Source organism: Capra hircus, chromosome 1, assembly GCF_001704415.2.
Source record: "Capra hircus breed San Clemente chromosome 1, ASM170441v1, whole genome shotgun sequence".
Taxonomy (NCBI): domain Eukaryota; kingdom Metazoa; phylum Chordata; class Mammalia; order Artiodactyla; family Bovidae; genus Capra; species Capra hircus.
This window is the reverse complement of record NC_030808.1, coordinates 68,846,942-68,874,057: the sequence shown is the minus strand read 5'-3', so window position 1 is coordinate 68,874,057 and position 27,116 is coordinate 68,846,942. Positions and strand designations below refer to the sequence as shown.

The 27,116-nt window shown below is 45.5% G+C and overlaps 1 protein-coding gene across 5 annotated transcripts in view; it reads right to left on the bottom strand.

The window, feature by feature from the left end:
* Positions 1-27,116, bottom strand: part of LOC108635581 (kalirin-like) — a 124,609-nt gene that overhangs the window by 35,494 nt on the left and 61,999 nt on the right. For 3 of the 5 annotated variants that reach the window (XM_018045834.1, XM_018045830.1, XM_018045824.1), the window contains 12 exons: positions 26,837-26,940; positions 26,591-26,660; positions 26,185-26,271; positions 25,531-25,623; positions 24,717-24,767; positions 23,767-23,844; positions 17,857-18,042; positions 17,319-17,490; positions 14,220-14,458; positions 12,236-12,489; positions 8,521-8,644; positions 7,385-7,444 (listed from right to left, as the gene is read on the bottom strand). In XM_018045834.1, coding sequence (XP_017901323.1) covers positions 7,385-7,444; positions 8,521-8,644; positions 12,236-12,489; positions 14,220-14,458; positions 17,319-17,490; positions 17,857-18,042; positions 23,767-23,844; positions 24,717-24,767; positions 25,531-25,623; positions 26,185-26,271; positions 26,591-26,660; positions 26,837-26,940 — 1,518 coding nt within the window. Of the gene's footprint in view, positions 1-7,384; positions 7,445-8,520; positions 8,645-11,994; positions 12,490-14,219; positions 14,459-17,318; positions 17,491-17,856; positions 18,043-23,766; positions 23,845-24,716; positions 24,768-25,530; positions 25,624-26,184; positions 26,272-26,590; positions 26,661-26,836; positions 26,941-27,116 lie in introns of those variants that run through there. The other 2 variants (XM_018045836.1, XM_018045832.1) reach the window with 1 other exon arrangement.

Genomic DNA, 27,116 nt, shown 5'->3' with positions numbered 1-27,116 from the left:
TGGATTCCCACGCCCCATGCTTCTTCCCTGAGGTCCCTGAGCTGAACACACAGTTGCTGTCGTCACTGTTTCCCCTACCAGTCATTCCCTGCCTTTCGCTAGCGCTCCTTTCTCTCCCTGTCCTGCCCCTTAGGGCTGGGTATTTGCCACCTTCCACTTTAGTCTACTACAATAGCCCTCCAATGGGCCTGCCTGTCCCCACTGTGTTCAGTTAGGTGCCAGTTACTTCCTAAAGCCCAGAATGAATTATTCGGACTCTGCCCAACAAGCTTCGACTGCTCCTCACTGTCTGCTGCATCAAGTCCAGGCTTCCTGGCAAATCCCCCGAAGCCTTCAGAATCTGGTTAAAACTCACCTGCCAGGCTTTATTTCCTACCACTCTTACCACATACCTAAACCCCAGGTATCCAGACAGCAGTCTCTTTTCAATATGTGCTAGGCACTTTCAAGCTGTTTCTCACCCTTCACACTTCTCCAAGACTCTTTACATCCTATCAGTCCCTCCAACCCAGCCCCTGACATTGTGTGAAGCCAACGACCACACACACAGGCACCCTGGGAGACAGGTCGTGAATGCCCAACTGTGGGACAGTTATTTAACCTCTCTGCTCTCTCACCTGTAAAGCAAAAACATTGGCAACAGTATCTATGTCTTGGTGCTGTTGGAAGGAAAGGACTCAGTATGGAGCTGGATACATAGGAAAGGCGGATAAACAGGAGCTACTATTATTAGCCCAGCCCTGAGTGGCTGTTAAATATTCACCGAATGAGTCCTTGAATGGCTCTCTGACCCCATAAGAGCAGATTTCAAAGTTCCCTATATAACAAAGGCATTTAATCGAAGCCACCTCCCTCCAGGTGACAGCGCAGGGAGGGGCCTAATTTACATAACTTGTTGGCCCTCTATAGTAGGCACTGCAATGCCTGTATCAACCAACTTGTGTTAAACTGAATTGACTAGGAAATCATGTTGAGCGGGCCTGTAGGTGGATCTTGACAGCACAGGGTGTGGGCAAGGGAGGTGGTGGCCTCTGCTCCTCTAATAGCTGGCTCTTAGAGCGAGTTCTCCTGGGTCAATAGCACCTCATAATCTCATCAGTGTATGACACAAATGAGATGGGCCAGGCTTCCAGATGAGGGTGAGGGTGTGCTGGGTGACTCTTCTGACCTGAAAAAACAATTCAGACGTTTCCGGCTCTTGAAACTAGACCTCTTTCCTGGCATTTATGGCTGGACTCCTGAGTCACTGGGAATGGGTGTGGTGAGGCCAAATAATTACCCCAACTGTCAAGGGATTTAAAAAGTTGTTGAGGAAGAAATTCTTCTCCAGCAAGCAAATGTGCAACAGGGGACGGCCTGAAACTGACCTTCCTTAAGGAACTGAGCCTCACTTGGGGAGCAGACTTCTCTATCACATGCCAAGTCTGTCCTCTCAAAGCACCAGAGTTAAGACCTGCTGTTTCTATCGGTTGTGTGACTGTGATCTTTCTGAACCCGTTTCTTCTAGGAGGGTAAGAAAACTCCATCTTCACCGAACGGTTGGAAGGAGCAGAAAGCATAGTAGATGTGACGATGCTGTGGAAGATCTTGCAGTGAATCCTCTTGGGAGAAAGAAACACTAGCTCCAGCCACCTAAGTGTGCTTCTCCCAGTGGCAGAATAGAAATCAATCTGCATGTAGAGTTAGAGCTAAGCTAGGCAAGAGGAGTGAGTCTCTGGGCCCAACCCATCGGATCTATTACAAAGAAAATATTTTGTAAAAATAAAATGAGAGGAATGTGATGCTTCACTTTCTTTTCTCCAAAGAGTTCTTTTCATTAAAAAAAAAATTCTTTTTATAAAATGCAGAAACAGGCACCAGTGGAAATACACTGGCGATGCCGGGAGGTCAGTCACCCGACCAGGGGTGTAAAAGTTTCCTTGAATCTGTCTGGCCAGGTTATTTTGAAGCTCTGAATGTGGGACAAGGAGCTGAGGCAGCTAAGGCGGGAGCCGCAGGCTAGCTCTTTGAAGACGTGAAAGCCAGGCCTAGGGAATTGTGGGTCTGGGGCGAGAAAGAAAGGTCAATTCTGGCCACTCAAACCCTTCCCAGAGCCGGAAGTAGATGCTCCAGCTGGGGCTCGGGAGGAAATGTACCCAGGCCATTCCTGCCACAGCCCCTGCAGAACAAGTTTCAGGGGCAAAGCACAAACTCTTCTGTTTTCTCTGCTGTTGAGGCCTCATTGTTCTCAGAGTCAGAAGTTCAGGAGAGCAAGGTCTTTTGATATTATACCTTAGACCAGCAAAAGGCTCAAAGGGTTCAACATCTCTTACATAAACACCTGTGCTCCCAGAGCTGTGTGACGTCCCACAGAGAAACCCCCCAGGCTCAGAAAGGCTGGCCCGCCTGAGGCCTTACAGTGGACAGTCCCTAGACTGGAGTCCAGGTCTCCTGGCCTTACAGTGGACAGTCCCTAGACTGGAGTCCAGGTCTCCTGGCCGTACAGTGGACAGTCCCTAGACTGGAGTCCAGGTCTCCTGGCCTTACAGTGGACAGTCCCTAGACTGGAGTCCAGTCTCCTGGCCTTGCAGTGGACAGTCCCTAGACTGGAGTCCAGTCTCCTGCCCTTGCAGTGGACAGTCCCTAGACTGGAGTCCAGTCTCCTGGCCTTACAGTGGACAGTCCCTAGACTGGAGTCCAGTCTCCTGGCTCCTGTGCCAGTGCTCTTTCCATATGATCCTGCCTCCGTGTGATTTTTATTTAAGTCCTGCTTCAGCCTTGCAGGGCCGGGATGGGTGGAAAAGATATTCTTCTTTGTTGAGCTGGAAAACTGAATAACAAATTAACAGAGGAAAACGGGGACTGGAAGGCGCGGCTTCTTGTCTGCCAGAATCTGGGTTTTAGATTAAAAACAACCTGAAGGCGGGGGTGGGCAGCTCCAAGAGGGGGGCAGGATAGTGTGTGGTGGGGAACAAGGGCCAGGGAAAACCAGAAACAGGCTTCAGGGCACCTGCTCATTTTGTGAATAGGAAGTCACAACTTCCTCTGCCTCGGTTTCCTCTTCTAAAAGTCTTGGAAGGGGCTGCAGAGACGGCGAGTGAAGTGGAGTTATTGTTCGGCAGGTAAAGTTTCAGTTTGGGATGATGAAATAGTTCTGGAAATGAATAATGGTGATGGCCACACAACACTGTGAAAGCACTTAATGCCACTTAAAACAGGTAAATGTGGTAAATTTTATGTGTATTTCAGCACAATAAAAAACAAATGAAGGGGATAGTATTAACTAAAGGTTTCCAAGATTCCATCTACTCTGAAAGTCTATGATTCTTACCCTATTTGGAAATTTCTTTTCAAATTAGCTTCATCTTTCCACATGCTTTCTCTCCCACAGGTTCCCAACCCAGCTCTTACACAGCAAGCACCAATACCCACCCCCTGGAGTTAAATGCCTCATGGTTGGTATTATGACTGCACATAGCCTGTGTTGCAGCTGAGGACAGCCCTGTGTCAAATGGCTAGCTAGGACAGAGATGTGATCTTTTTAGAATCATGACAACCTCTTACTCTGATGGACCAACCATCTCTGTTAAAAGTGGCATTGACATTAAAAAATATTAAGATGCATTTAGTTAACTGGACTTGACATAAATGCTAGCCTGAAGACTGAGACCCAAGTCTGGGGAGTTGGGTCAGGCCTTCCTACGCCAGCATCTGCTGCACGCAAGCGGCGATGCTGAGGTTGGAGGACGGGTGCCAAAGCCCAAGCATCGAGTCTTCAGACAACTTTTCAAAGGTGGCAGGGATGTGGGAACCCGTGTAGCCTGGGTCCTGGGAGAAATCCAGTACAGCTCAGAAAAACCCAGACACTTCAAAGATGGGTGTGTTAGCTGACAGGGCGGAGGCTGAGCCTCAAGCCTTCAGCCCTGCCTCCCGCCTGGGTGTTAGTGCAGACACTGGGCAGGACAGGGTGAGGAGCTGGCAGGAGGGCATGTGGTGCCTAGTCCACCATCACACCTGCCTGCCTTGTCAATAAAAGACAATTGGCAGTCTAAGCTCTACTGGGGAAAATGAATTAACAGTCACTTGTTCCCAAGACAGCCTCATGTTTGATTTTCAGCCTGATCTGACTCTTCTTCCACGTACAGACATTTCTCTCATTTATAATATCCCCCTCACTGCCACTCCCAAAGTGTAATCAGTGCAGGGTAAAGAACAAGACTAAACTAGGGACAGATCTAGTCTTTTTTAGAATGGTCCCCTCTGAGATGTGCTCCTGGATCAGCAGGAGACAAGGGGGCTGTGAGCTGTGAGGGGATCGCAGAGACCCAGAGCCAATTCAGCAGGGGCTGGTGGTGTGGCTTGCAGTCCTGGGAGTGGGAGGGGAGGTTATGCTTGAGAACACTCATAAGCATGTCTCTATAGAGGAAGAAAAAGGATGTACACATCAGAGCAGAATTGCCTCCCTTTACAAAACTGGGTGTTCTCAGAAAGCTTTGAAAATCAGATTCCTAGGATTCAAGGTGCTTTATTTTCCTCTTACTAGCTTTCAGGGATGTGCCTATATGTCTCCCTAAAATTGTATGTTAGGACATATGCCTGCCATGAGGGCAGCAATCAGCTAATGTGAAAGCAGAGACCCCAGAAAACTGCCCCTTGAAGGAACCCTTCAACCCGCTAATTGAGAATGAATAAAGAGTGCTCTGGAAATTATATTCATGCAGAGGCGGGAGATAAGAGCCTATACATGACTAGGCTTGGAATCAACATGCTGGCATCAGGTCAAGGGTGGGCAGTCAGCAGGGCAGGACTTAGCATTCAGAGATCTCACACTGAGCAGTGCACAGGGTGTGTGGAGTGGGTGTCCACTGAGGGGGCTCAGGCCCAGGGGATCTTAGCAGAGGTCATAGGAATTGCAGCTCAGCTCAGGGGGGCACAGGGACACACTTCCAATGAGACCACACCTATTACGGTCATCAGGTGCAAAAGCCTGGGGCCAGACTGGGCCTGGAAATGATGCCCAAAGCTCTCAATTTAACAGCAAGAGTCCTTTATGAGGTGGACAGCCCATATATTTCTCAAACCTGGTCTTTAACATATAGCTCTTTTCAGTAGGCACTCCCAAGCCATTTTCTTCTGCAAGGGACATTGCAATAAAGTGCTACCTATACCTACCCCTTGAGAAAATTCTCAACTCATATTGAATAGGTTAACTTTGTATATCTTATTTGTCCTCTGCATCTGAAAACGCTAACAGTGCCATGATGCCTGCTTTCCCTCAGCACCTGCTTCTGTGCTCAGAGTTAATATCAACATAGCAACACAGTTTAGAAGAGCCCGATAATTCCGACAAGGATCCACGTGAATGTACGAGGGCTGCAGGCACTTCTACTACAGAAAACTTGATTAACCAGAATATTTGCAGCTTCCAACTCCTTCAAGAGTTCCAGTTCTGCCTCAACTATTACATCTGAAAACTTCATACATGCATCAACACAATTTTTGGCCTTCTTTATATCAGCATTGACATCCTAACATGTTTCCTCATGCAACCACAGCACCTCCCGGTGCTCAAGCTCATGTGAAGCCTTGGATGAACAAGAACCCAAGAAATGTGTGCAATTCACAAAGCAAGGCTAAGACATGCACACCTGCAAGCTTTTGCTCATTTAAACGCAGAACAGAGTATTAATTACATCAGTCAGCCTTCTCAGTGTTGACCCATGAGAAGGTCACCTGGTCCCACACCTACCTGTGCCCAATTCTTCCTCTAAAGAGCAGAGAAGGAAAGTCATTCTTCTCCCCCTAGTCCACCAGAGCTGAGAAACGTCCCAAATTGCCTTGTAGAACGCAGATACCTGGCTCTCCCCGCTCCCTCCAGGTATTTGCAGATGACATTTTCAGGACATGCCAGCAACACTGAGGTCTGGAGATAGAGGTGCTATGAGGCATATCTCCGAGCTGACAGGTGTGGGCTCCCCAGGAGTTGGTGCTTGTCTTGTGAAATGCAAGGAAAGCAGAGCCAGAAATTTCCCCCACCTTCCTCACTCTCTAAGATACCCAACAGGGGAGCACCGGACTGGCCTACGCCTGCCAGATTTAGCTCTGTGGCAACACCTGCAGCCACAGGGGACTGTTTTCTCCAGACAGATCTCTCACTTTCAACCGCTAGTCTCTGGCTTGGTGGAATTCAGCTGCCATCTTCCACCACTGACTTATCCCTCTACAGTCATGTGGTTTTCCTCGGCTTTTGTGCTGGTTGTCATCATATGGTGGTGGCTTTCTTTGGGATTAGGTCAAATTAGAATAATAAAGATCCATTTAGTTAAGTGAAAAACATAGGGCTATAAAAAGGAAAAGTTTTTAAAAATACATTCTACATTTTATGCACAGAAGAACTCTCAAACTTTTATCCATTATCAGGGATGTGGGCACAGATTTGGAGGAAAATATTTCAATTTACTGGGAACGACAAAATGGCAGGAAAGCCATTTGCTCCAATTCTCTAGAGTTTGTAAATTTATGATGCTTGTCAGTAGTGAGCCATGTGAAAGCCCTAATTCTATAATCCCAAAGAGTTCCTGGCCTAGAAGGAGTTGAAGTTGATTGGATGTTCTTGCTGGTGAAGATGTTGGTTTCTCTCCCACATTCCTGTAACCCTGTGGTATGAGAAAGGCCCCTGAGCTGGGTTTCAGCCTCCTTATCTCTAGAAAGGACTCAGCAAGGCCTATAGGAGGCAGGCTGTTCCCAAGGCTCTTTTCCTTCATGACAGGTGCAGCTACTGCCCAGGAGCCCTGGTGGCTGGGGAAGAGCAGGTTCTGGAGTTGCTGCAATCACTCCTCATTTGCTATCCGCCAGCTATACACAGTGACCGGGGGCCAGGTCATCCCACAAACCACACCTAATCCCTGATTTTACTGGTGCCTTCAGGGAGGAATTAGTCCCAGAAGAAAAAGAACATAAAGGGGAAAGGAAAAAGGGAAAGCAAAAAGGGAAAAGGGAGCAAGGAGAACTAAAAAAAAAAAGGGGGGTTCTTCTCTTTAATTGAGAACCAGTCACTATTTATAAAGCTATTTTCCATGAAAAAATGTTTTCCAAGTCTCCCATTATGAAGCTGGAGATTTTCTACACAAAGCCAAAATTGTCCAAAGAAGAAAATAATAAGCAAGCATTCAAGGGAACCAGAAGTTTTTAAAAAGGCATCTAGGAAGAGTTTTTTTTTTTTTTTTTTAAATTTAAACTGAATTCAGTTTTGTTTTCTTTTTTATAAGTTGGATGGGACACCCAGAAATGCCCTAATATCACCACGTATCCTTGACTGGCTGGTCACTTGAGCAAGGTCACTGTTACAGAACACACCAAAACAGACAATCATCGTAGTAAAGAGGACGACAATAGCTGCTTCTACCTCCATGCTAGTGTTAGGGTCAAGATCATCACACTCTGACTCCTCGGAACTGTTCGTCTCCTTGACGGGCAGCATGAGGTGGGGGAAGAAAGAGAACACAGTTAGAACACGGGCAGCTTTGGCTAGAGAGCGGGGAGAACTTCAGAGAAGCGTGAACAATGGGAAAGTGGGCAGAGAGAAACCAGGTGCTGTCGAGGTGGGTGCGGGCCACCTGGGGCGGCAGCATGCTCTTTCCAGGGAGAGCCACTCATCTCCCAGGAAACAGCAATGGAAGCAGCCAAATGAAGCATGAGTGCTGTCTAATTTCAGCTGGTGTCTTCTGTGAGGCTGGACTTCCCAGGCGAGGGTGAGGGAGACAGTGTAATTTCTTTTCCCCAAGAAGGACATTAGAATGGGTTTTGACTGTTCCTATTTTTCTCAGGAAGACTCAGGTAGATAATACACATTATCACAATATTACACATCAGCAATCTAATTTCCATTGTCCAGAGGCAGATCTTTTCTGAGGGCCCAAAACAAAGAAAACAGATCACATCATTTCAAGATGGGGTGCAACAAGGATCTGCCGAAGCTTAGAATCAGGGAGTTCATTATCATAGTTGGGTTATTACAGAGCAATAGCTTGGGTTTCATCAACATGCTTCCCTTCTCTGCCTAGGCACAGGCCTGAAGGTGATGTCTGAATTCTGGGGAAAAGAAATGAAACTTTACCAAGGACACAGTAGCCCTTATATTCCAAACCTCAGACTTCAAAGGGTTGGAGGTTTGGAAAACAGCTCTAATCTCTTTACCTTGCATGTATTTTTAAACCCAAGACACTGAATGGGTGACTTTGAGAATTTTACTATGAATCAAGCATCTTGCATTTCTAAGAGAATAAATAATACTGCAGATAATTTTGCTATAAAACATCTGCATAGTATAAGAAGGAAGGTATAAAAGAAAAAAAGAGATACTTACTTATTTGAATCGAAGTTGCCAGGAGAAATAAAAAATAAAAAATAAATTGATCTCGCATGCAAAATCCTACTAAACTACGTCCCCTCTGGTCCCCATCCACCCAAGTCTCCTTGTGAGAATGCTGCAGGGTGGGGGTAGATGAGAGGTTCGACACAGTTCCGGAATACCTTACTCACTTTAACAGAGACTTTGTTGCCCAGAATATCCTTGGGTTTACGAGGCCCTGTGGCTTCATTTTTACCCGTGTTCTCCACTTCTGCCCGCTTTCTCATGCGTAGAGTATGCCATGAACATGACTTCCTGTTGTACCAAAAAATGCACCAATCAAAATGGTAGGTCAAGGCAGAGTGAGGCGGTGGGTGGGACTGCCACCCTCTGCTGAGTCAGCAAGTGAGGCACTCCAGTGAAGCCCTGGCTGCAGAGGCCCCAAACCTGCACACCAGCTCCTGTGGTAGAGGCTGGCAGTGGATCTTACTTCCAACAGGAAGTGAGTGAGGATGAACTTTGACCCCTCCCAATAGATGTGTGAGGTTGGTTGCAGCATTGGAGGGGAAAATGAGAATGGAGTTATTAATAATTTACTGAGGGACGTTTTTATATCATATTGATGAGGGCTTAGAGGACTTAGGAATTCCCTTCCTGAAGGGTATGGTGGATGGGAGGACTGGGGTGGGGAGTAAAATAGGAAATATAAGGGAGGTATAGTCTATAGTGTGTAAGGCACTTTCCCAGGATCAGACACAGAGACCCAAGAGCATGATAATGAGGTTTCCATCTCATTATCTGTATTTGCGCTGCGGCCAGTCTCAAACACTGTGTAGTACAGATAGAAGTTCTAGGGCATTGACTTAATAGACTGGTGAGTACCACTCATTTATCTGGAGGAGTTAGGATGAAGGGTTGATGTTCTCCACATTATATCATGTCTGTGAATACAGGGCTCTGTCAACCACTGAGAGGTCTTAGAATTTTCCTGTTGGGAGAAGACTCAACATGTGCTCTCAGGAGGTGAGTAACAATGCCCTTTCACACTATCCTAACTTCTTTCTTCTCACTAGGGGGTTTGGAGCTATTTCTTCATAGACCTGTAAAGAGAGGCTAGTGCAGAGCTCTTGAGTTCCACATATGCCACAACTCAAAGACAAAGACATCAAAAGTCAAGTCACAAACAGCATCGGGGACCTGGGCAAGCATCGTCAGTTTCAGATGTGGTCACAGAGTTTGGATGACATTCTATCGTGTCTGGAGTAAGTGAGGCTGGCCTCTCTCCAGTGTCTCCTTATCAAGTTTAGGCCTATACAGACAAAGCTCAATTAACAGAGCTTTCATTAAGGGAGACAAGGGAGAGAGAAAGAGACCTATGAGATTTAGGAGGAAGGAGGATGCCCCAAAATACATAGCATCTCCTCCAGAAAACTCCACAAATGTCAGGGATTTTAGGATGTTTGAGGGAAGATGTGCTCAAAATATTCATCACAAACATGGAGGTTTAGCAATCTACTTTCTGAGCAGGAAAGATTGATAATAGTCATGGCCTCATTTTTTTTTTTTTTGGAAAGCAGCTCCCACAAAAGGCAAGAAACAATCTCCTGGCCAGACCTTCTCTTGTATCTCCTAAATTGGCAGGCTCCCTGGGATCCCTTGCATACCAGCTGTTCACTCCAACAGTTGTTTCCGAGTGAGAACTGGTCACAGAAACTAACTTCAGGTAATATCACCTTAACTCCAGACTTTAATCCCCTATCTTTACCCCCAAAGCAAAGTCCCTGCTCATTCTGAGAACATCTTGAGTCGGAGGTTCCTGCTGAAAAGACTCCTAGGGCAGCCAGTACCGTGTGTGTGTGCGTGAGCATGGGGGTGCGTTCCTATGTTTATCACAACCCTGAAACTAGAAATGCTGCAAGCAATGTTGAGAAGCAGACACGAAATAGTACAAGAGGCAGAACACACTTAATTTCACTATTCTTTTTCCCAGAAGAAGGTGTCATCATGGTCTGGGGATCTTCCATCTCTTGGCCACAAGCCCAGGGGTTGATGTGGAAACAGAGACATTTCAGTGACATTTATCCTGTAGGCATCACAACCAGCTTGACACTTGTGGTCACAGCAGCCCTGGGGAGGGTGCAATGAGTGTCCTTCACTGATAAATAGTGACAACCGCTTTCAGTCCATTGCTCTGTTCCACTCCCACTAACCCTTGAGCAAGAACTGCTGATAAGGAATCAAATGAGCAATTGGTAGTTGAATCTGCTCTCTTTTGCCTAGTTTGACACCCTTCCTACCAGTCTTCCCGTGGAAGGTGTGAAATGTGAACAGAAGATGTGAAGGTGAGAAGGGAGAAGTTCTGAGTGCCTGGATATTTAGATCACAGCTCATTATGAGTTAGCTAGTGCTGTAAGTCACTGATTAATAAGAACCTGAATGCTGTGAGGGCCTTTATTTCCAAGGCTTCTGAAACCAAATATCTAAAGGATAAGATGAATGGGGTCGATTGCCCTTTAGGGGTTGCTGCTGATTTCCAGCTGGGCCTATGGTTACCTGGAAAGGCCAGGGTGGGGTCAGCAACCTGTCTCCTGAGCCAGAGAAAGCACCAAGGAGGTACAGCTCTGCTGGTGTTGCCGCTCAAGTATCCTGTGCGAGTTCCTCCCTGGGCACCGGTGACCACTCAGCGTGGAGCGCAGTGGGGGCTGCGAGCCACCCCACCACCTTCTACACTAGCCATTGATTTACATCAGCACCACCAGGTCACCCAGTTGGACAGCATCCGAGCGGCATCATTCCTCATCTTAGAGGTTACAGAGAACCCACAGGGGCTGTTTAGAAGGGAAGGCTAGGGTTGGATCTCTGGTGGTAAAGGCACTTTTTGTTTAGGAAAAAATTGCCAATGCATTCAACCAACTCTTAGAGAAAAAAAAAAAAAAAAGAAGAGGAAGAAGAAGAATAATCATTTGTGCATTTAAAAGTTCCAGAACAGTGCAATGAGGAAAAAGGGTCCACTAGTTTTAACCTCATAAAGACATGCTCATGGTAAAAATTTATTTTACATATTTAAAATAATACATTTAAAATTATTAGTTACATTACAGGTACAATGATGAACATTGTGACTCTCCATTATATTGCACAGCCTGACTTCATCCACATGGGTTTCTTTAAATAGTGCAAAATACTTTATACAGGAATGTGTTTGGAAGAGCCTTCGCAACCAAAATGAGGAAAAGAAATATCTTACAAATGACCATGAACATATATTAAAGTGACAGGGGAGGGGGAAAATTAGAAAAAAAAGTTACAATCTGTACACAGGAATTTCCATAGACAACCAAAAAGTTCCCCCTCTCCTGGGAGAAGCAGCAGGCCTCTGACCTATGCAGGTCTGGCATTTGTGCTAAGGTAATTTTTTGGAGTCAATCAAAAAATAATATATATATATATGTGTGTGTGTGTGTGTGTGTGTGTATATATATATATATATATATATCAGTAACTTAATACAATATAAATAGAAGTCCAGTCCAGTGAATCCTGTGGTGGGTCAAATGGAGCAACAGGAGGCATGCCTTTTGTCACCTAGGGTTTCAGTACGGTTCTTTTCTTAACAAGGGGGTGATGGGGAGAAAAGAAAAAAAAAAAAAACAAAACAGAAAATTATAAATGAAAAGGAAAGAAAACCACTGCTGTTACCACCACCACCAAAGAAAAAACTGAACAATCCAGCCCCGATGCCCCCTGCTGCGTGTGGGTCCAGCACTCAGACCTTGGTTCCGCTGGCGCTGTCGTGAATAAGCAGCAGGAACTCCCTATCGTGTGTTTGCATTTTTGTGTTCTTTGTTTCGAAATTTTTTTTAGATCCACATACTCCTCTCCCGGGGACGCCAACGAGGCACTTACTTGATGCTCCCGTCACTATTTTCTGTGGCTGCCATGGCTTTGGTGAGGGGCGCCAGGATGCTGCCAGGGACCCAGCCCTCAGCGGCAGGGGAGTGGTCGCTGGCGGGCTGGTACACCAGGCACATGTTCTGCTGGTTGACGGCGAGGACCTGGACCACCTCACCTTGGCTCACACAGATTTCATTCTCCTTCAGTGCATAATAATCTTTGATCACGGCCATGGATGAGGCCCCATTGCAGCCTCCCAAGTCACTCTGCGAGGAGACAAAGTGAAAGGGACACAGATACAGGAAGGCTGGTTCACACATGCTTGCTCTGCTCCCTTGTGTGGTTAAGAGCCAGTCTTCCTACTGGCAAGGTAAACAGCAGGCAGAAATTATCTTGAGAAATGAAATTATACTCATAAACGGGATCTGAGAATGTATTTTAAGGCAATGTTTCATTAATACTAGAATTGAGGGTGTAGAGGTGGAGATACTGCTCAGCCGTAGGGAAAGGACTGAACATGCCTTCCGCGTGGAAATCCCTCCTTAGCATGCACCTTCCTGCCAGCATCCTCCATGGGAGGAAGAGTGTGGCAAAGGTACAGACATATGTAAACACCTGGGCAAAGGTCAGGTCAGTGGTCACAACCTCCCAGTAAAAAGAACACAGGCTCTTTGATACATTTTTTTTCTTCCTTTTGAAAAAGCATTGGTCTTACTCTACATTCTGACCCTCTTTGAGACAGAAGTAACAGTGAGACATTTGCCCAATTCAAAGGCCAGGCCAAGACTTATCCTGACCCAACCACTGTGGGAACAGAACTCCTCCAGACCCCCAGCTCCACGCCCCGAGCCGGTACTCATTAATATGAAGGATCCTGCCCCCATGACTTTTTCACGTGACTCTGCACCGGGAAGCTACTTCAAGACAGACCTGCAGTTTCCATGGATGCCTGGTTGCCTCACAGCATGGTGAGAGCCAGAAATTCTTCAGCAAATTAATGTGACTTCAACTTACTCACAAGGGCAAGGGATTTTAAGATGAAATTACTTCCAGGTGATAAAATAGGTCAGTATAGTTACTCTAACACAGAATTGAACTTGGTCATCAATAGTTAAAAAAATAAATTGGAAATTCCTTGATGCTTTCACTGCCCAGGGTCTGGGTTCAATCCCTGGTTGGGGACCTAAGGTCCCACAAGCTGTGCAGTGTGGTTGGAAAAAAAAAATCAGTATCATCTAATAATTTGGGCAAGAAAAATAAAACTATAAGGTAAAAACATATAGGTCAAAAATGTAGACATTCCTATTCATAGACCCATTGAGGAAACGGAGGAAATGGAGGCCTGATGAGATTAAGTAACCCACTGAGGTTCTAATGCAAGACACAAAGTTCTGAGCTGCAGAATTTGGAATGGAAACCAGATAGCCTAACTCCTGATCTAGCACTTTTCCCATTCACTGTCATTTCTACTACTTTGTGGGGTCAACACAGCTGTGTACATTGATGACAATCCTCATGACAATGTTTGAATTGTGGATTATCTGCGATAAATGCCTAATCCAAGGGTAGCTTCCACAGTTACACATCAATGGGCAGCACCCCCTTGCTGCATCAGCCTATGGGTGGTGAAGAGCTGTGGGCTCGCTTCAGGAGCTCATTTTTAGAAAGGGCAATCTCTTCAAGTTGTCAAACCCTAGAGTTGCGACTTTTAGGTGATCCACCTCACAACTCCTCTATTTGCCTCAGATCATAATTGCTACTACAATACTACCTACAGCGTTTCTGCAGATGGCAACAATAGCCCTTCAACACAGAGTGTCTGGACCTGGGGGAAACTGGCCTTACTCAGTTTTTCAGAGAAGGAAGAGACATAATTGAGACTAGAAGCTATTTAGTGGATTCTTCCTGCTAAAACAATCAGCATAAAAAGATGCTACTTTATGAAGTAAGAACAGAGGTTGTGCCCTCAAGGAGGGTGAGGGTGGAGGTCACTTACCTTGCTGGCCTCAAACTTGTCCCCGGCCTGGTGGTAGTCAAACCCTGGACTGCCATTGGAGGTAGATATCTTCAGGGGTGGCAGAGGCGGGTTATAGCTGGAGCCCTTTTGGGGCTTCTCGGAGCCCACGGGGATGGAGGAGTAGGGTCTGGGGCTGGCTTGGGGAACCCTAGCAGGCTGGGACCTCATCACGGCTGTGCTCCTTTCTTTCCGCTGATACTCAATGGGCGACTGGAGGGCTGCAGGGAAAGAGCAGACTGTTACTCTCAGCTTTGGAAATCCCACGAGGATTTGGAGGCTCATGAGGTGAAGGCTTTGTGAAAGACAGAGTGGGAACTCAGGAGACAGGGGAAAGCTGTCTTGAAGCGAAAGAGATGAACTTTGTTTTCCTGAGGTTAAAATGATAAAGTTCCAGGGTCTGAGTAGTAAAGAGGTATAGCAGGTAAAAACCACACAGGTCAAATTCTCTAACAGTGACTTCAAGGCTGGCCTGATTATGTTGTTTCTATCAGTGTTCACTGTAACAAATATTTAATTGGGTTAATGGCTGAGGCCGAGAGAACTTTCCATGATGAGGACATTTCTATAGTAATAGGTATGTACTTTAACAGGACTCAACACACGGTCCATATTTCCTTTCCATCTGAGGCCTCAGGACGGGAAGGCTGACTCTGAGGTGCCTGCACATGTGTCTGTAAGTAAAAGCCTGGCCCCAGTCCATCATCACGTCCTTTGTCTTCTGAGTGTGCAAGTGTAGCACGGGCTGCTACCAGACCTCGACCTTTCTCCCTGGAGAACAGTAAATATTTAAGCATTGAGAACTGAGTTCAGTAATAGCTTCATAACTCACTATAATTGGGGAAAAGTTTTCTTGGAACCAGGTATCAATACAAGTCTGGATAAGTGACTATGGTCAAAGAAGTACCGTTCCAAACCTGAAGCAGATAGCAAGACAGCTGTGAAGCAGACCGCAGCAAACTGATTTGATGAATCAATATCTATTCTCATGGAGCTGGGGTTTTACTTTGATTATATGCAATAATTATGCTGAAGTGTTTGAAAATGGCATATCTTCTTAAATAAGCTCCACAGAAAGACTTCTTCTACCAGCCTCAATCTGCATAACTTAAGTTTTAGGATTAGGAAAGTTGTGCATCTTTGGATTGGATTTGTATCTGGCTGACAGATACAGTGTCTTATACCTGACCCTGTTTTTTTGTTTTGTTTTCTGGGGAGTTCATAGACGAATATATGCCCTACCACTAGCAACTATACTGCAGTTTTGGGGTTAAGAACCTGATTTTAAGTTACACAGCTCTTAGTTCAAGTTCTTATTCTAGCACCTACTGGTTTTCTGACTTGGGACCAGTTTATTTACCTCTCTGAGCTTCCTCTTCCTCACCTGAAAAATACAGTGTGATAATATGTGAAATGCTCAGCACTGTGTCCCACACAGATAAAGGACTCAATATATGGGTGGGAGCCATTATTAGTACTCAGTATCTACAGTTTCAATTTATTGTCCTACCTTACTATTCTTTTGTCCTGAACTGATGAACTTAGCAACTTCATTTCCAACTTAGAATCTATCAGAAATCCCTAATTGAATGCAATTTAATGAATGTTTTTTATAGTTCACACATTTTTGCTTAACATTACTTTATCCACACAAGCATTAAATCAAAGTTGTATATTCAAAAGCTGTGAACAATATACAGCTTTCATTACTATCCCTTAGGGCTGGGCTGGTGTTTAATTTTAGATTCTTTAGAATTAGAAAGAACCCTAGAGATCACATAGTTTAATCTTTTTTTTTTTTTTTTACCGAATTGTTCTACAGTTGGGAGACCAGGGGCATGGCCCAAACTCTCTCTGTAAAATTGCTTTAAAGTCTCATGTTGTTTTAATTGCTAAGTCATGTCCAACTCTTTGCGACCCCATGGACTATAGTCTGTCAGGCTCCTCTCTTCATGGAATTCTCCAGGCAAGAATACTAGAGTGAGTTGCCATTTCCTTCTCCAGGGGATCTTCTGACCCAGGGATTGAACCCATATCTCCTGAACTGCAGGAGAATTATTTACCACTGAGCCACCTGGGAAGCCTTGAAGTCTCATTTTCTATCTTAAAAAATCAAGGCATTCTACTATATAATCTCATGTTATTTGTTTTAAAATAAATACAATGTGCTAAATCCCTTACCATGGTGTACAATTGATACCTGATGATCTCACAGGCTCTCTGGAGTTATCTGGAGATAACAGGGGCTACACAGAGAATGACCCTCTCTATGGGAGGTGTGCTGTGTTTTCCTGCTTCCAAAGCTGCAAAGTAGATGGTTCACAAAAAGAGCCAACCAAGGCCCAGCGACACGTCATGACTGCCCCAAGGTTCATCACCTCTAGTCTCTCCCCACAGTATTCAGTCCATGCTAGACACCCAGCAATTGCTCTATGTGCATCATTTGAAAGAGACCAGATTCTAGACTAGAAAAAGTGATACGCTGAAGGGTTGGACGTGTGTATGTAACCATGGGAACACATATGGCCACACAGTACTCCTGTAAGTCTATAGAGAATGTCATTCTCTGTGTAAGTGACTATTGGTTCTGGGAAGCTTCAAGGTATTCCTGAAATTTACAGTTAGCAATCACCTCTGTTGGGAGCAGAGAGGGATTTGAGCTGATCTGCCAAACTCCCAATTATCTCTAGATAACACTAGAGAACCTCTGAGATCACCAGCCATTAACTGCCAAATGGAAAAATATACACCACTGATAGCTGGCCCCTGAGACAAAGAGAATGTGCTCATTTCAGATTTTGGCCCCAATTATTACCAGCTGGTAATGGTGGCTACAAGGCACTACTTCTGTGCCAAGGCTGTAAAAGATTATCTCTTCTTTTGGAAACATGGCCTTCTTTATCATGCCCTGTCTGCCCACTTGTATATTTGGGTTCAGAAAAATTCTACACAAAGTGTTTCTGAAAACTACAAGGTTGGAATGCATGTAAATGTGATCAAGGGCTCATAACTCACCAAGGGGGCTTAGGGGTGTGAGGTTCCCTGAAAATGGCCTGCCTAGAAGCCAGACCCAGTACCTACCATTTAAGAAGTCGCGCTGTGTTTCTAAGACTTGGTTGATGTCCTGCACCCAGGCCTGCTGGATGTCAGCGTTGGCGGCTTGCAGAATGACCCTCTCTGAAGTCTCCCTGTTCAGAAGCGCAAACTTGCAGGGGTCACTGTCCACGTTCTCCTCCAGGACCAAGTAGTTCATCTGGAAGAAACCAAGGGGATCCTTTACATATCTAAGTGGCTTTAAAATATCAACAACATATTACAGTTCCTTCAAGCTTTTATTTCATATGTTTCCAAAAATGTGCCCTGGCTCTAACACCTTAAATACTTCGGTTTCTGCTTTTGAGTAAGCAACACGATCTTGGAGAACCCATACAATCACCTTAGAGACTGGTGCCAAGCTGTCACTTTTTCTCACGATAATCGACCTTCAAGCCTGAAGGCTACATGCCCAAAAGATCTTCAACGTTCTGGATCCTAACTCATGCCAGTGCCTTGTCTTTGGAAAGCAGCTCCCCCAATGCGGCTCTTCCTTGCCCCTCCTCATCCTCGCCTGGATCCTCACCTTGATGCTCTTTTTGAACATGTAGCCTGGGGTGAGGGATCCCTTCCTGAGCAGTTCACTGAAGATGACGATTTGCTCAAAGAGGAACACACGCCTCTCCTTGGTCCGCGACTGCATGCCAGCATCCAGCTCAATCACGTAGAATGTGTCCTGCTGTAGCAGCTTGCCCTGAGCAGTCAGGGTCCCCTGATGGGAAGAAGGGCTGGAATGAAGTAAGTGAAAAACGGAGATGACCCTAGCCCCATGGGTAACAGAACCTCCCCCTCTGGGGACATGGACAACAAACTCGACAGCAAAAGCCTCAGGTTCTATCAAGAGACTGAATCAGGGCCCATTTAGGGTGGACTGTGGCCACTTTCCTTCTCATAGGGCCCCAGGCGGAAGGGAACGATGGCTACAGAACCACGAAGAAGCAGTTTGGGGAAAATGCCAGAAAGAAGATAAAATTATTAGCTAAAAAGATGTTCAGGAATTGTCCTAGCCCTTATTTTTTTTAGTAAAAGGAAAACAGAAAGTAGGTGATGCTGGAGCTGGAACGGTTTTGCTGTCCTTGGAGAAAGTGTGCCACTGAGAGGTATGCCTGCCTGGCCCTTGTGAGAAGACCCGGGGTACTCTCATAGCCATGGACCTAGAACCAATCTAGGGCCAGGGAAATGATGGAGGTAGGAACACACACACAGACACAGACACAGACACACAGACACACAGACACACAGACACACACACACACACACACACACACACACAGCAACAAGAAGATGCTGCCATCTGAGACAGTGACCAGAACGCTGCCTCTAAACTGTACTCTCAGCTGACAACTTTTGTCCTTTAATGCAAATGTGGGCTATTCTCTGCACATGATGCCTTTTTCCAAACATTACCTAACACATGAGCTATTTTCCTTTCATGTTCCTGAGAAATGCCTGCCCTTTGCTTGGATCATGGTCCTTACTGTCAAGGTCAGCAGCCAAACAGGCTTATCTCTACCCTGGTCCAAAGTTAATATTAAGCCAGTGACCAGCTCTAAAAGCTCTACTAATATTACATAAGAGCCTGACCCAAGAGTTATAGCTCTGCCAACACTGAAGGGGAGGCTAAAGGATGTAAAAGGGAGGGAATCCAAGTGAAGGGGTTAACTTCTCCCTGTCCCAGAGCCATGCACTTCAGAAGGAACGGTCCTTCCCAGTTAGCAGAAGGAATGCAGAGCAGACTCTCTAGGACTTGATCAAAAAAGGAGATGGTGGTGGTTGATTTCAAAAAGAAAATAATTCCACCCTCCTGTATATGTCCTTCTGTGGACACATGACCATGTACAATATGGTTCCTGTGAAGTCTGAATGGGTCAGAAGGCACATCGGATGCCCCTCCTGTCAGAGTTCAGTTCCTCCAGAGACCAAGAGACATTCAAGTCAGATTCTTGCTTAGAAAAACACAGGGAACATGAAGGGTGAAGCGTGAAAGGAATTATTTGGCTTGTTCAGAACACCCTCAGACCTGGCAAAATTCCAAGCAAACAAGTGTAAAATGTCATCTAGTGTGACTTAAGAAACACCGTGTGAAAACTTGAGATGTATTTCTGATGCATGGCCCTTCTTCTTGAATACCTCAGGTCTACTGTGGAGAACAGGAACCTGTGAAAAAAATTAAGAGCAAAAAGGACCCTCCACATAGTTCCCGATCACAACAAAGTGATGAAAATCAGACAGGGACAGCAGGATGGGCTGTAAGGGCAGAAAGGACCAAAGAATTTGGCTCAAAACCATCATGAATTGAACTCATTAACCCAAACCTGAATATTACACTTCCTAACCTTACATATATACCAGTTCACCTTATGTCTATTTTATTATAGTTTAGCCAGAAAGAAGAGTCTCTTGTTTCCAAAATGAAAAATGCAATGTTACAAGATTACTGGGAAACAGGATTAGAAGATCCAAATCTTTCTCTGAAGGGTTCAACAACAACTATGAGCACCTGTCGATAACTGTGTTAGTTTCAGTTTTATCATATTAGTATTTAAAATAGACTGTCTTTAGTTGGAAGTGGTCAAACAAGAGATGGCAAGAGTGAACGTCGACATTCTAGGATTCAGTGAACTAAAATGGACTGGAATGGGTGAATTTAACTCAGATGACCATTATATCTACCACTGCGGGCAGGAATCCCTCAGAAGAAATGGAGTAGCCATCATGGTCAACAAAAGAGTCCGAAATGCAGTACTTGGATGCAATCTCAAAAACGACAGAATGATCTCTGTTCGTTTCCAAGGCAAACCATTCAATATCACAGTAATCCAAGTCTATGCCCTGACCAGTAATGCTGAAGAAGCTGAAGTTGAATGGTTCTATGAAGACCTACAAGACCTTGTAGAACTAACACTCTAAAAAGATGTCCTTTTCATTATAGGGGACTGGAATGCAAAACTAGGAAGTCAAGAAACACCTGGAGTAACAGGCAAATTTGGCCTTGGAATGCAAAATGAAGCAGGATAAAGACTAATAGAGTTTTGCCAAGAAAATGCACTGGTCATAGCAAACACCCTCTTTCAATAACACAAGAGAAGACTCTACACATGGACATCACCAGATGGTCAACACCGAAATCAGATTGATTATATTCTTTGCAGCCAAAGATGGAGAAGCTCTATACAGTCAACAAAAACAAGACTAGAGCTGACTGTGGCTCAGATCATGAACTCCTTATTGCCAAATTCAGACTTAAATTGAAGAAAGTAGGGAAAACCACTAGACCATTCAGGTATGACCTAAATCAAATCCCTTATGATTATACAGTGGAAGTGAGAAATAGATTGAAGGGACTAGATCTGATAGACAGAGTGCCTGATGAACTATGGAATGAGGTTAGTGACATTGTACAGGAGACAGGGATCAAGACCATCCCCAAGAAAAAGAAATGCAAAAAAGCAAAATGGCTGTCTGGAGAGGCCTTACAAATAGCTGTGAAAAGAATAGAAGCGAAAAGCAAAGGACAAAAGGAAAGATATAAGCATCTGAATGCAGAGTTCCAAAGAATAGCAAGAAGAGATAAGAAAGCCTTCTTCAGCGATCAATGCAAAGAAATCGAGGACAAGAACAGAATGGGAAAGACTAGAGATCTCTTCAAGAAAATTAGAGATACCAAGGGAACATTTCATGCAAAGACGGGCTCGATAAAGGACAGAAATGGTCTGGACCTAACAGAAGCAGAAGATATTAAGAAGAAGTGGCAAGAATACACAGAAGAACTGTACAAAAAAATTCTTCATGACCCAGATAATCATGATGGTGTGATCACTCATCTAGAGTCAGACATCCTGGAATGTGAAGTCAAGTGGGCCTTAGAAAGCATCACTACGAACAAAGCTAGTGGAGGGGATGGCACTCCAGTTGAGCTCTTTCAAATCCTGAAAGATGATGCTGTGAAAGTGCTGCACTCAATATGCCAGCAAATTTGGAAAACTCAGCAGTGGCCATAGGACTGGAAAAGGGCAGTTTTCATTCCAATTCCAAAGAAAGGCAATGCCAAAGAATGCTCAAACTACTGCACAATTAAACTCATCTCACACGCTAGTAAAGTAATGCTCAAAATTCTCCAAGCCAGGCTTCAGCAATACGTGAACCGTGAACTCCCTGATGTTCAAGCTGGTTTTAGAAAAGGCAGAGGAACCAGAGATCAAATTGTCAACATCCGCTGGATCATGGAAAAAGCAAGAGAGTTCCAGAAAAACATCTATTTCTGCTTTCTTGACTATGCCAAAGCCTTTGACTGTGTGGATCACAACAAACTGTGGAAAATTCTGTAAGAGATGGGAATACCAGACCACCTGACCTGTCTCTTGAGAAACCTATATGCAGGTCAGGAAGCAACAGTTAGAACTGGACATGAAACAACAGACTGGTTCCAAATAGGAAAAGGAGTACGTCAAGGCTGTATATTGTCACCCTGCTTATTTAACTTCTATGCAGAGTACATCATGAGAAATGCTGGACTGGAAGAAGCACAAGCTGGAATCAAGATTGCCGGGAGAAATATCAATTACCTCAGATATGCAGATGACACCACCCTTATGGCAGAAAGTGAAGAGGAACTAAAAAGCCTCTTGATGAAAGTGAAAGTGGAGAGTGAAAAAGTTGGCTTAAAGCTCAACATTCAGAAAACGAAGATCATGGCATCTAGTCCCATCACTTCATGGGAAATAAGATGGGGAAACAGTGGCAACAGTGTCAGACTTTATTTTTTTGGGCTCCAAAATCATTGTAGATGGTGACTGCAGCCATGAAATTAAAAGACGCTTACTCCTTGGAAGGAAAGTTATGACCAACCTAGACAGCATATTCAAAAGCAGAGACATTACTTTGCCGACTAAGGTCCATCTAGTCAAGGCTATGGTTTTTCCAGTAGCCATGTGTGGATGTGAGAGTTGGATTGTGAAGAAGGCTGAGCGCCAAAGAATTGATGCTTTTGAACTGTGGTGTTGGAGAAGACTCTTGAGAGTCCCTTGGATGGCAAGGAGATCCAACCAGTCCATTCTGAAGGAGATCAGCCCTGGGATTTCTTTGGAAGGAATGATGCTAAAGCTGAAACTCCAGTACTTTGGCCACCTCATGTGAAGAGTTGACTCATTGGAAAAGACTCTGATGCTGGGAGGGATTGGGGGCAGGAGGAGAAGGGGACGACAGAGGATGAGATGGCTGGATGGCATCACGGACTCGATGGACATGAGTCTGAGTGAACTCCGGGAGTTGGTGATGGACAGGGAGGCCTGGCGTGCTGCGATTCATGGGGTCACAAAGAGTCGGACACCACTGAGTGACTGAACTGAACTGAACTCTGTTTAGTTAACAAATGAAGTTTGGCTATAAACTAACAGCCACTTATTAAGCTTAAATCAGGAAAGCCAATTTGCTCTTCTGAGATTCATTTTTTTGGGTTGAACTGAATCTCCGCTCCAAGTTGCATGTTAAAGTCTTAACCCCCAGTACCTCAGAATGCAACCTTATTGAAAGACAGAGTCTTTACAAAGGGAAACAAGTTGAAGTGAGGTCATTACAGTGGGCCCTAGTCAAATGATTGATGCATTTATAAAAAGGGGAAATTTCCACTGAGGTCTGTACAGAAGGAAGATGATCTGAAGACACAGGAAGAATGCCCTCTGAACATGCAGATGGCCATCCTCAAGCCAAGGAGGGAGGCCTGAACAGGCCCTTTCCTCACAGCGCTCAGAGGAAACCACCCTTGCCGACCCCTTGATCTCAGATTTCCAGCTTCTGGAAACGTGAGATGATGTATTTCTGTTGTTGAAGTCTACAGTACTCTGGTTATGACCACCCTAGCACACTAATTCTGGTTATGGAGGCCCTAGCACACTAGCATATTCAACTGAAACCCAAATCCTGGGTACATCCAGCTGCTTCCCCCAAGGCTTGACTCTCTTTGTCAAAGAATAAAATGTGAGGTTTTAGAGCTTTAAACATCCACTTAACTAAAAAGCCAGCCACTAGGCAGACCTGTTTATTAGAACCAGGGGAAAAAAGGGAAGGGAAAAAAAAAGTGTTCCGTTTCTCCCTAGTTCTACTCCCACCGCATAGTCCTGCACTCCCTCGCATTCCCAGCATTTCTCAAGTAGGAAAGAAAAGGGAAGAGGTCATTGGCAGGTCCATGGCTATAAAGAATCTTGGGTCTTTCCACCCCCCTTGGAGTTCTGACTGCAGCTTGGTTGACCTCCTATGACTGGTCTATTGCTGGAAACCCTAAATAGGTGCATCTTCTAGGCCCGTGAACCAGAGGGGCCCAGGCACAATGGCGTAGACAGCAAGTGAGACAGAGAGGGTGGGCACAAGGCTTCAAAGGGAAGCCTGGGCTCCTGCTGCTCCAAAGAGAGAGGGCTAAGAAGCCTTCTTGAGAGCTCACCTCAAAGCCCTGCAGGCGTCCCAGGTTCATCATGTCATTGCAGCGTTTTGGAACAAGGCACATTAACTCCACTGCTTTCTGTGGGGAAGAAAAGCAGCAGTCATAGCCAGGAGCAGCACTTGGGTGGGGGGGTCAGGACAATTCCATACTGGAAGACTGAGGCCTCCTGGTGGCTTCTTGATCCTAGGAAAGGACACTGGTCCCTACTGTTCACTTCAGAAGAGAATGGATTTCCTGTTCCAGGTTGCGGGGTGTTGGTCTTCCATGCAGAGGCTCCACATGAATCAGTGACCACATGCAGGAAGGAGGCTTCCCAGTCCATCCTTTTTCTACCTTCCTGCTTTTCTTTATCCATTTGCTTTCCTTCTCACATTTTCTTTCTTCTCTTTGTTGCTTTCTGGCTGCCCAAGCAACAGCTTAGCCTTGCTTGTGAAACACTAGAGGTTTTAACCTAAAATAACCTGCCAGAATGGTCTGTAACCACTCTGGCTTAAAATAATCCCCATGGTGACGTTGTCTCAAAGGACTTCACTTAGAGAGTAATCCTCGGGGCCCAGGGAGGGAGTGAAAATGGAATAATTTATATGTCAGCTTCAAACAGTACCTGGATTCATGGATAAAGCTGTACGCTGAAACACTCAATCTCTGCAGGATGTTAGAGAGCTCAAATGCCACCTTTTCCCACCACATGTCACTGGGAGCCACAAAGAGAACATCAGTGGGGCTAAGCTCTGCTCTGGCTCAGGTATGAATTCTTGTGTTCTTGATAAACCCTCAGTGTACTCCTCAATGCTTGGCATTCCTCATCCTGCTGGGCAGCTGTCTGCAAGGGGTTTTGCTGTCTGAGTTGGCCTGGATCCTCTATCCTCCAGAGCCAATACTTCTCCTTTAGAGGGAGACATTCAGTACTGTCCCATGAGACCCACCAGCATTACAAGCAGAAAACTCACCTCAATATCTGAACACTCCAAGCCAGCCTTCTCGCTGTATCTCAGGAAGTCCTAGCAAGTAGGGAGGCAGGGAAGGGTGAGGGGAGGGTAAAACCAGTTAGGAAAAGACAGCACTATAAAAAAAAAGAAGTATCATAAAAACGAAGATGACACCCAGAAGACTCCTCCCCAACAGAGATGGCAATGCTTTGTAGTAGCTGAGATATGAAGTTACGAGTCACAGTAGACACAGAAAAAACATTCAAAGATTCAAAACTATGCGTAGAGGGGAGGGGCAAAGAGGAGAGAGTGAGTGAATAGGGACAAAAGGGGAATGATGCTGAGAAGGAATGGAGACAAGACAGTTAAATATCTCTTCCATTTGCCTTATATTTCTCTAAGACAAGTCAAATTAAACAACTGTAAAAGGTAAAAAATGGTCAAATTTTAGGTTTAACTCTTCTGAGGTTTCCAGGGTTTTTTTTTTTTTTTTTTTTTTGCGTTTTCTTTCTTGGTGAATCCTTCTCTGATTTTACGCTCTTATAATTTTTTAATTTTTAAAGGTACCAAGTCAGTCGGTGACTGCAACAACGTAAGAAAGTTATTTGGAAAAAAGAAAATCAAATAATGACCAAATTTAAAGGCAGGAACAACAGGCATGCAATTTACTTGGGGGCAAAGGTGATGCCAATAACCAGCAGGTAAGGTAAAAACCCACACAGGCCTCCCATAGGAAAAGTGTGATGGAGACAGAACCTTGAGCTGACCTGCTCCCTAACTCAGAGCCTGACTAAGACCCTGCTCTGGCCCTGAGCGGAGCTCACGGACCTCTTACCTTGAGGAGCAGTTGATATTTTGTTATTCTCTGAATGGGCTTGATAAGGAAGTCGCTAAGTGTCAGCCTTTGATTTATCTCTTGTTTCACCTCCTGGAACACAAGGGAGCTATATTACACAAAAAGGAACCAAAGGATTGGGGTGCTCTGGTTATGGGTTCAAAGGAAAGGAAGGCAGGTCTTTGTGTTTGCCAGGAAAGGTTTAGAATCTACAAAGCACACGATGGGTAGAACTGCCTACACAATAGTTCATTTGTTATTAACACATAGCCTGTGAGGGCCCCCTGGGAGGAGGAGGGCCCTCAGCAGTCTCCAGGGCCTGGTGATGAAGACTGGGGGCACAGCGGGCTCCGGGGTCATGGGAGGAGGACCGGAACTTCTGCAGCAGTCTTCCAGTTACAGAGGCGTTCTATCAGCAGGGACTCCAGTCCACTCACTGGGCTGCCTCCGCTCCTCTCCAGCAAAGGGACTCGTGAGAACTTAGCCAAGAAGCTAATTAATGGCTCTGAGGAGGCGGCTCTCTCTGTCCTGAGAGATGCGCAGTGCTGGGTGGGGATCACCAGCCGATGAATGACGGCTGGTATTCCTGAATGGGTTGATCTTGGCCTGAGTTTCTTGCCCCCACCCTGGTTCAGCCAAAATCGAGCAGCTTACCTCAAAGTAGGCATCGTACTCGGCGACGATGTACTCAGAGCGCGGCTTGTTCTGGCAGTACCACACGTAGACGTGCAGCTTCCGCTCCTGCAAGGGAGGAAAGAGGGAAAGGCGCTCAGGCCCCTGGGCCGCGCCGTCAACCTGAGAGCGCTAAGCTGGTCTAAGCATGGAGAAGAGGACACAGATCCGGTTCACGCTCTGGAGATGCACCAAGGCGGCTAAACATCAGGAACAGAGGAGTAACCTTAGTGGGCAAGAGCCCATCTTCCAAACTGCCAAGGAAAGGAGGAAAAAACCCAGCAGCTCAGGAAGGGATGAGGAGGAAGAGGAGAGGAGGGAAGGGACTGCAAAATGCATGCACCTGAGCCTGGCGGGGCGGAGGGGAGGGGCGCGGGGCAACACTCACATATTTAATAAAGAGCTGTGCCAATCTGTCTTGCTCCTGGATACATTTTTCCAGTTCACCCAGGAAAACACTAAAGGAGGACGGAGAAGAGAAGAAAGCCACATTCTTCAGAACTGTATTACTTCTCAATGAGGAGATAAATGACAGAAGACTTCCCCCAGACTCTACCCCTAAGGTCAGATGCGGAAGGATGGGAGCGCGCCCGGTTCCAGGACACCCTGATCCTCAGGGCGATGCAGCACTTACTCCTTATGCCAGTCATAAATCTGGTGAATATTTCCAAACACGATTTTATCCTTTCCTCGCATGTCCTCAGGGACACCCTTTTCTTCTATTCTCTTCATGAAACCCTGCAGGGTGGAGGCAATGGTGAGTAGAGCATTTCAGAGACTATTTCTGGACCAAGGCCCACCCAGAAGCCTGGAGGAAGCCCATCCTCTGTGTGAGGAGAAGCCCTTAAGGGCTTCTGTGGTTTCTCACCACTCAATCAGGACTTCACCCTTATGCAGAGTGACAGACAGAACTT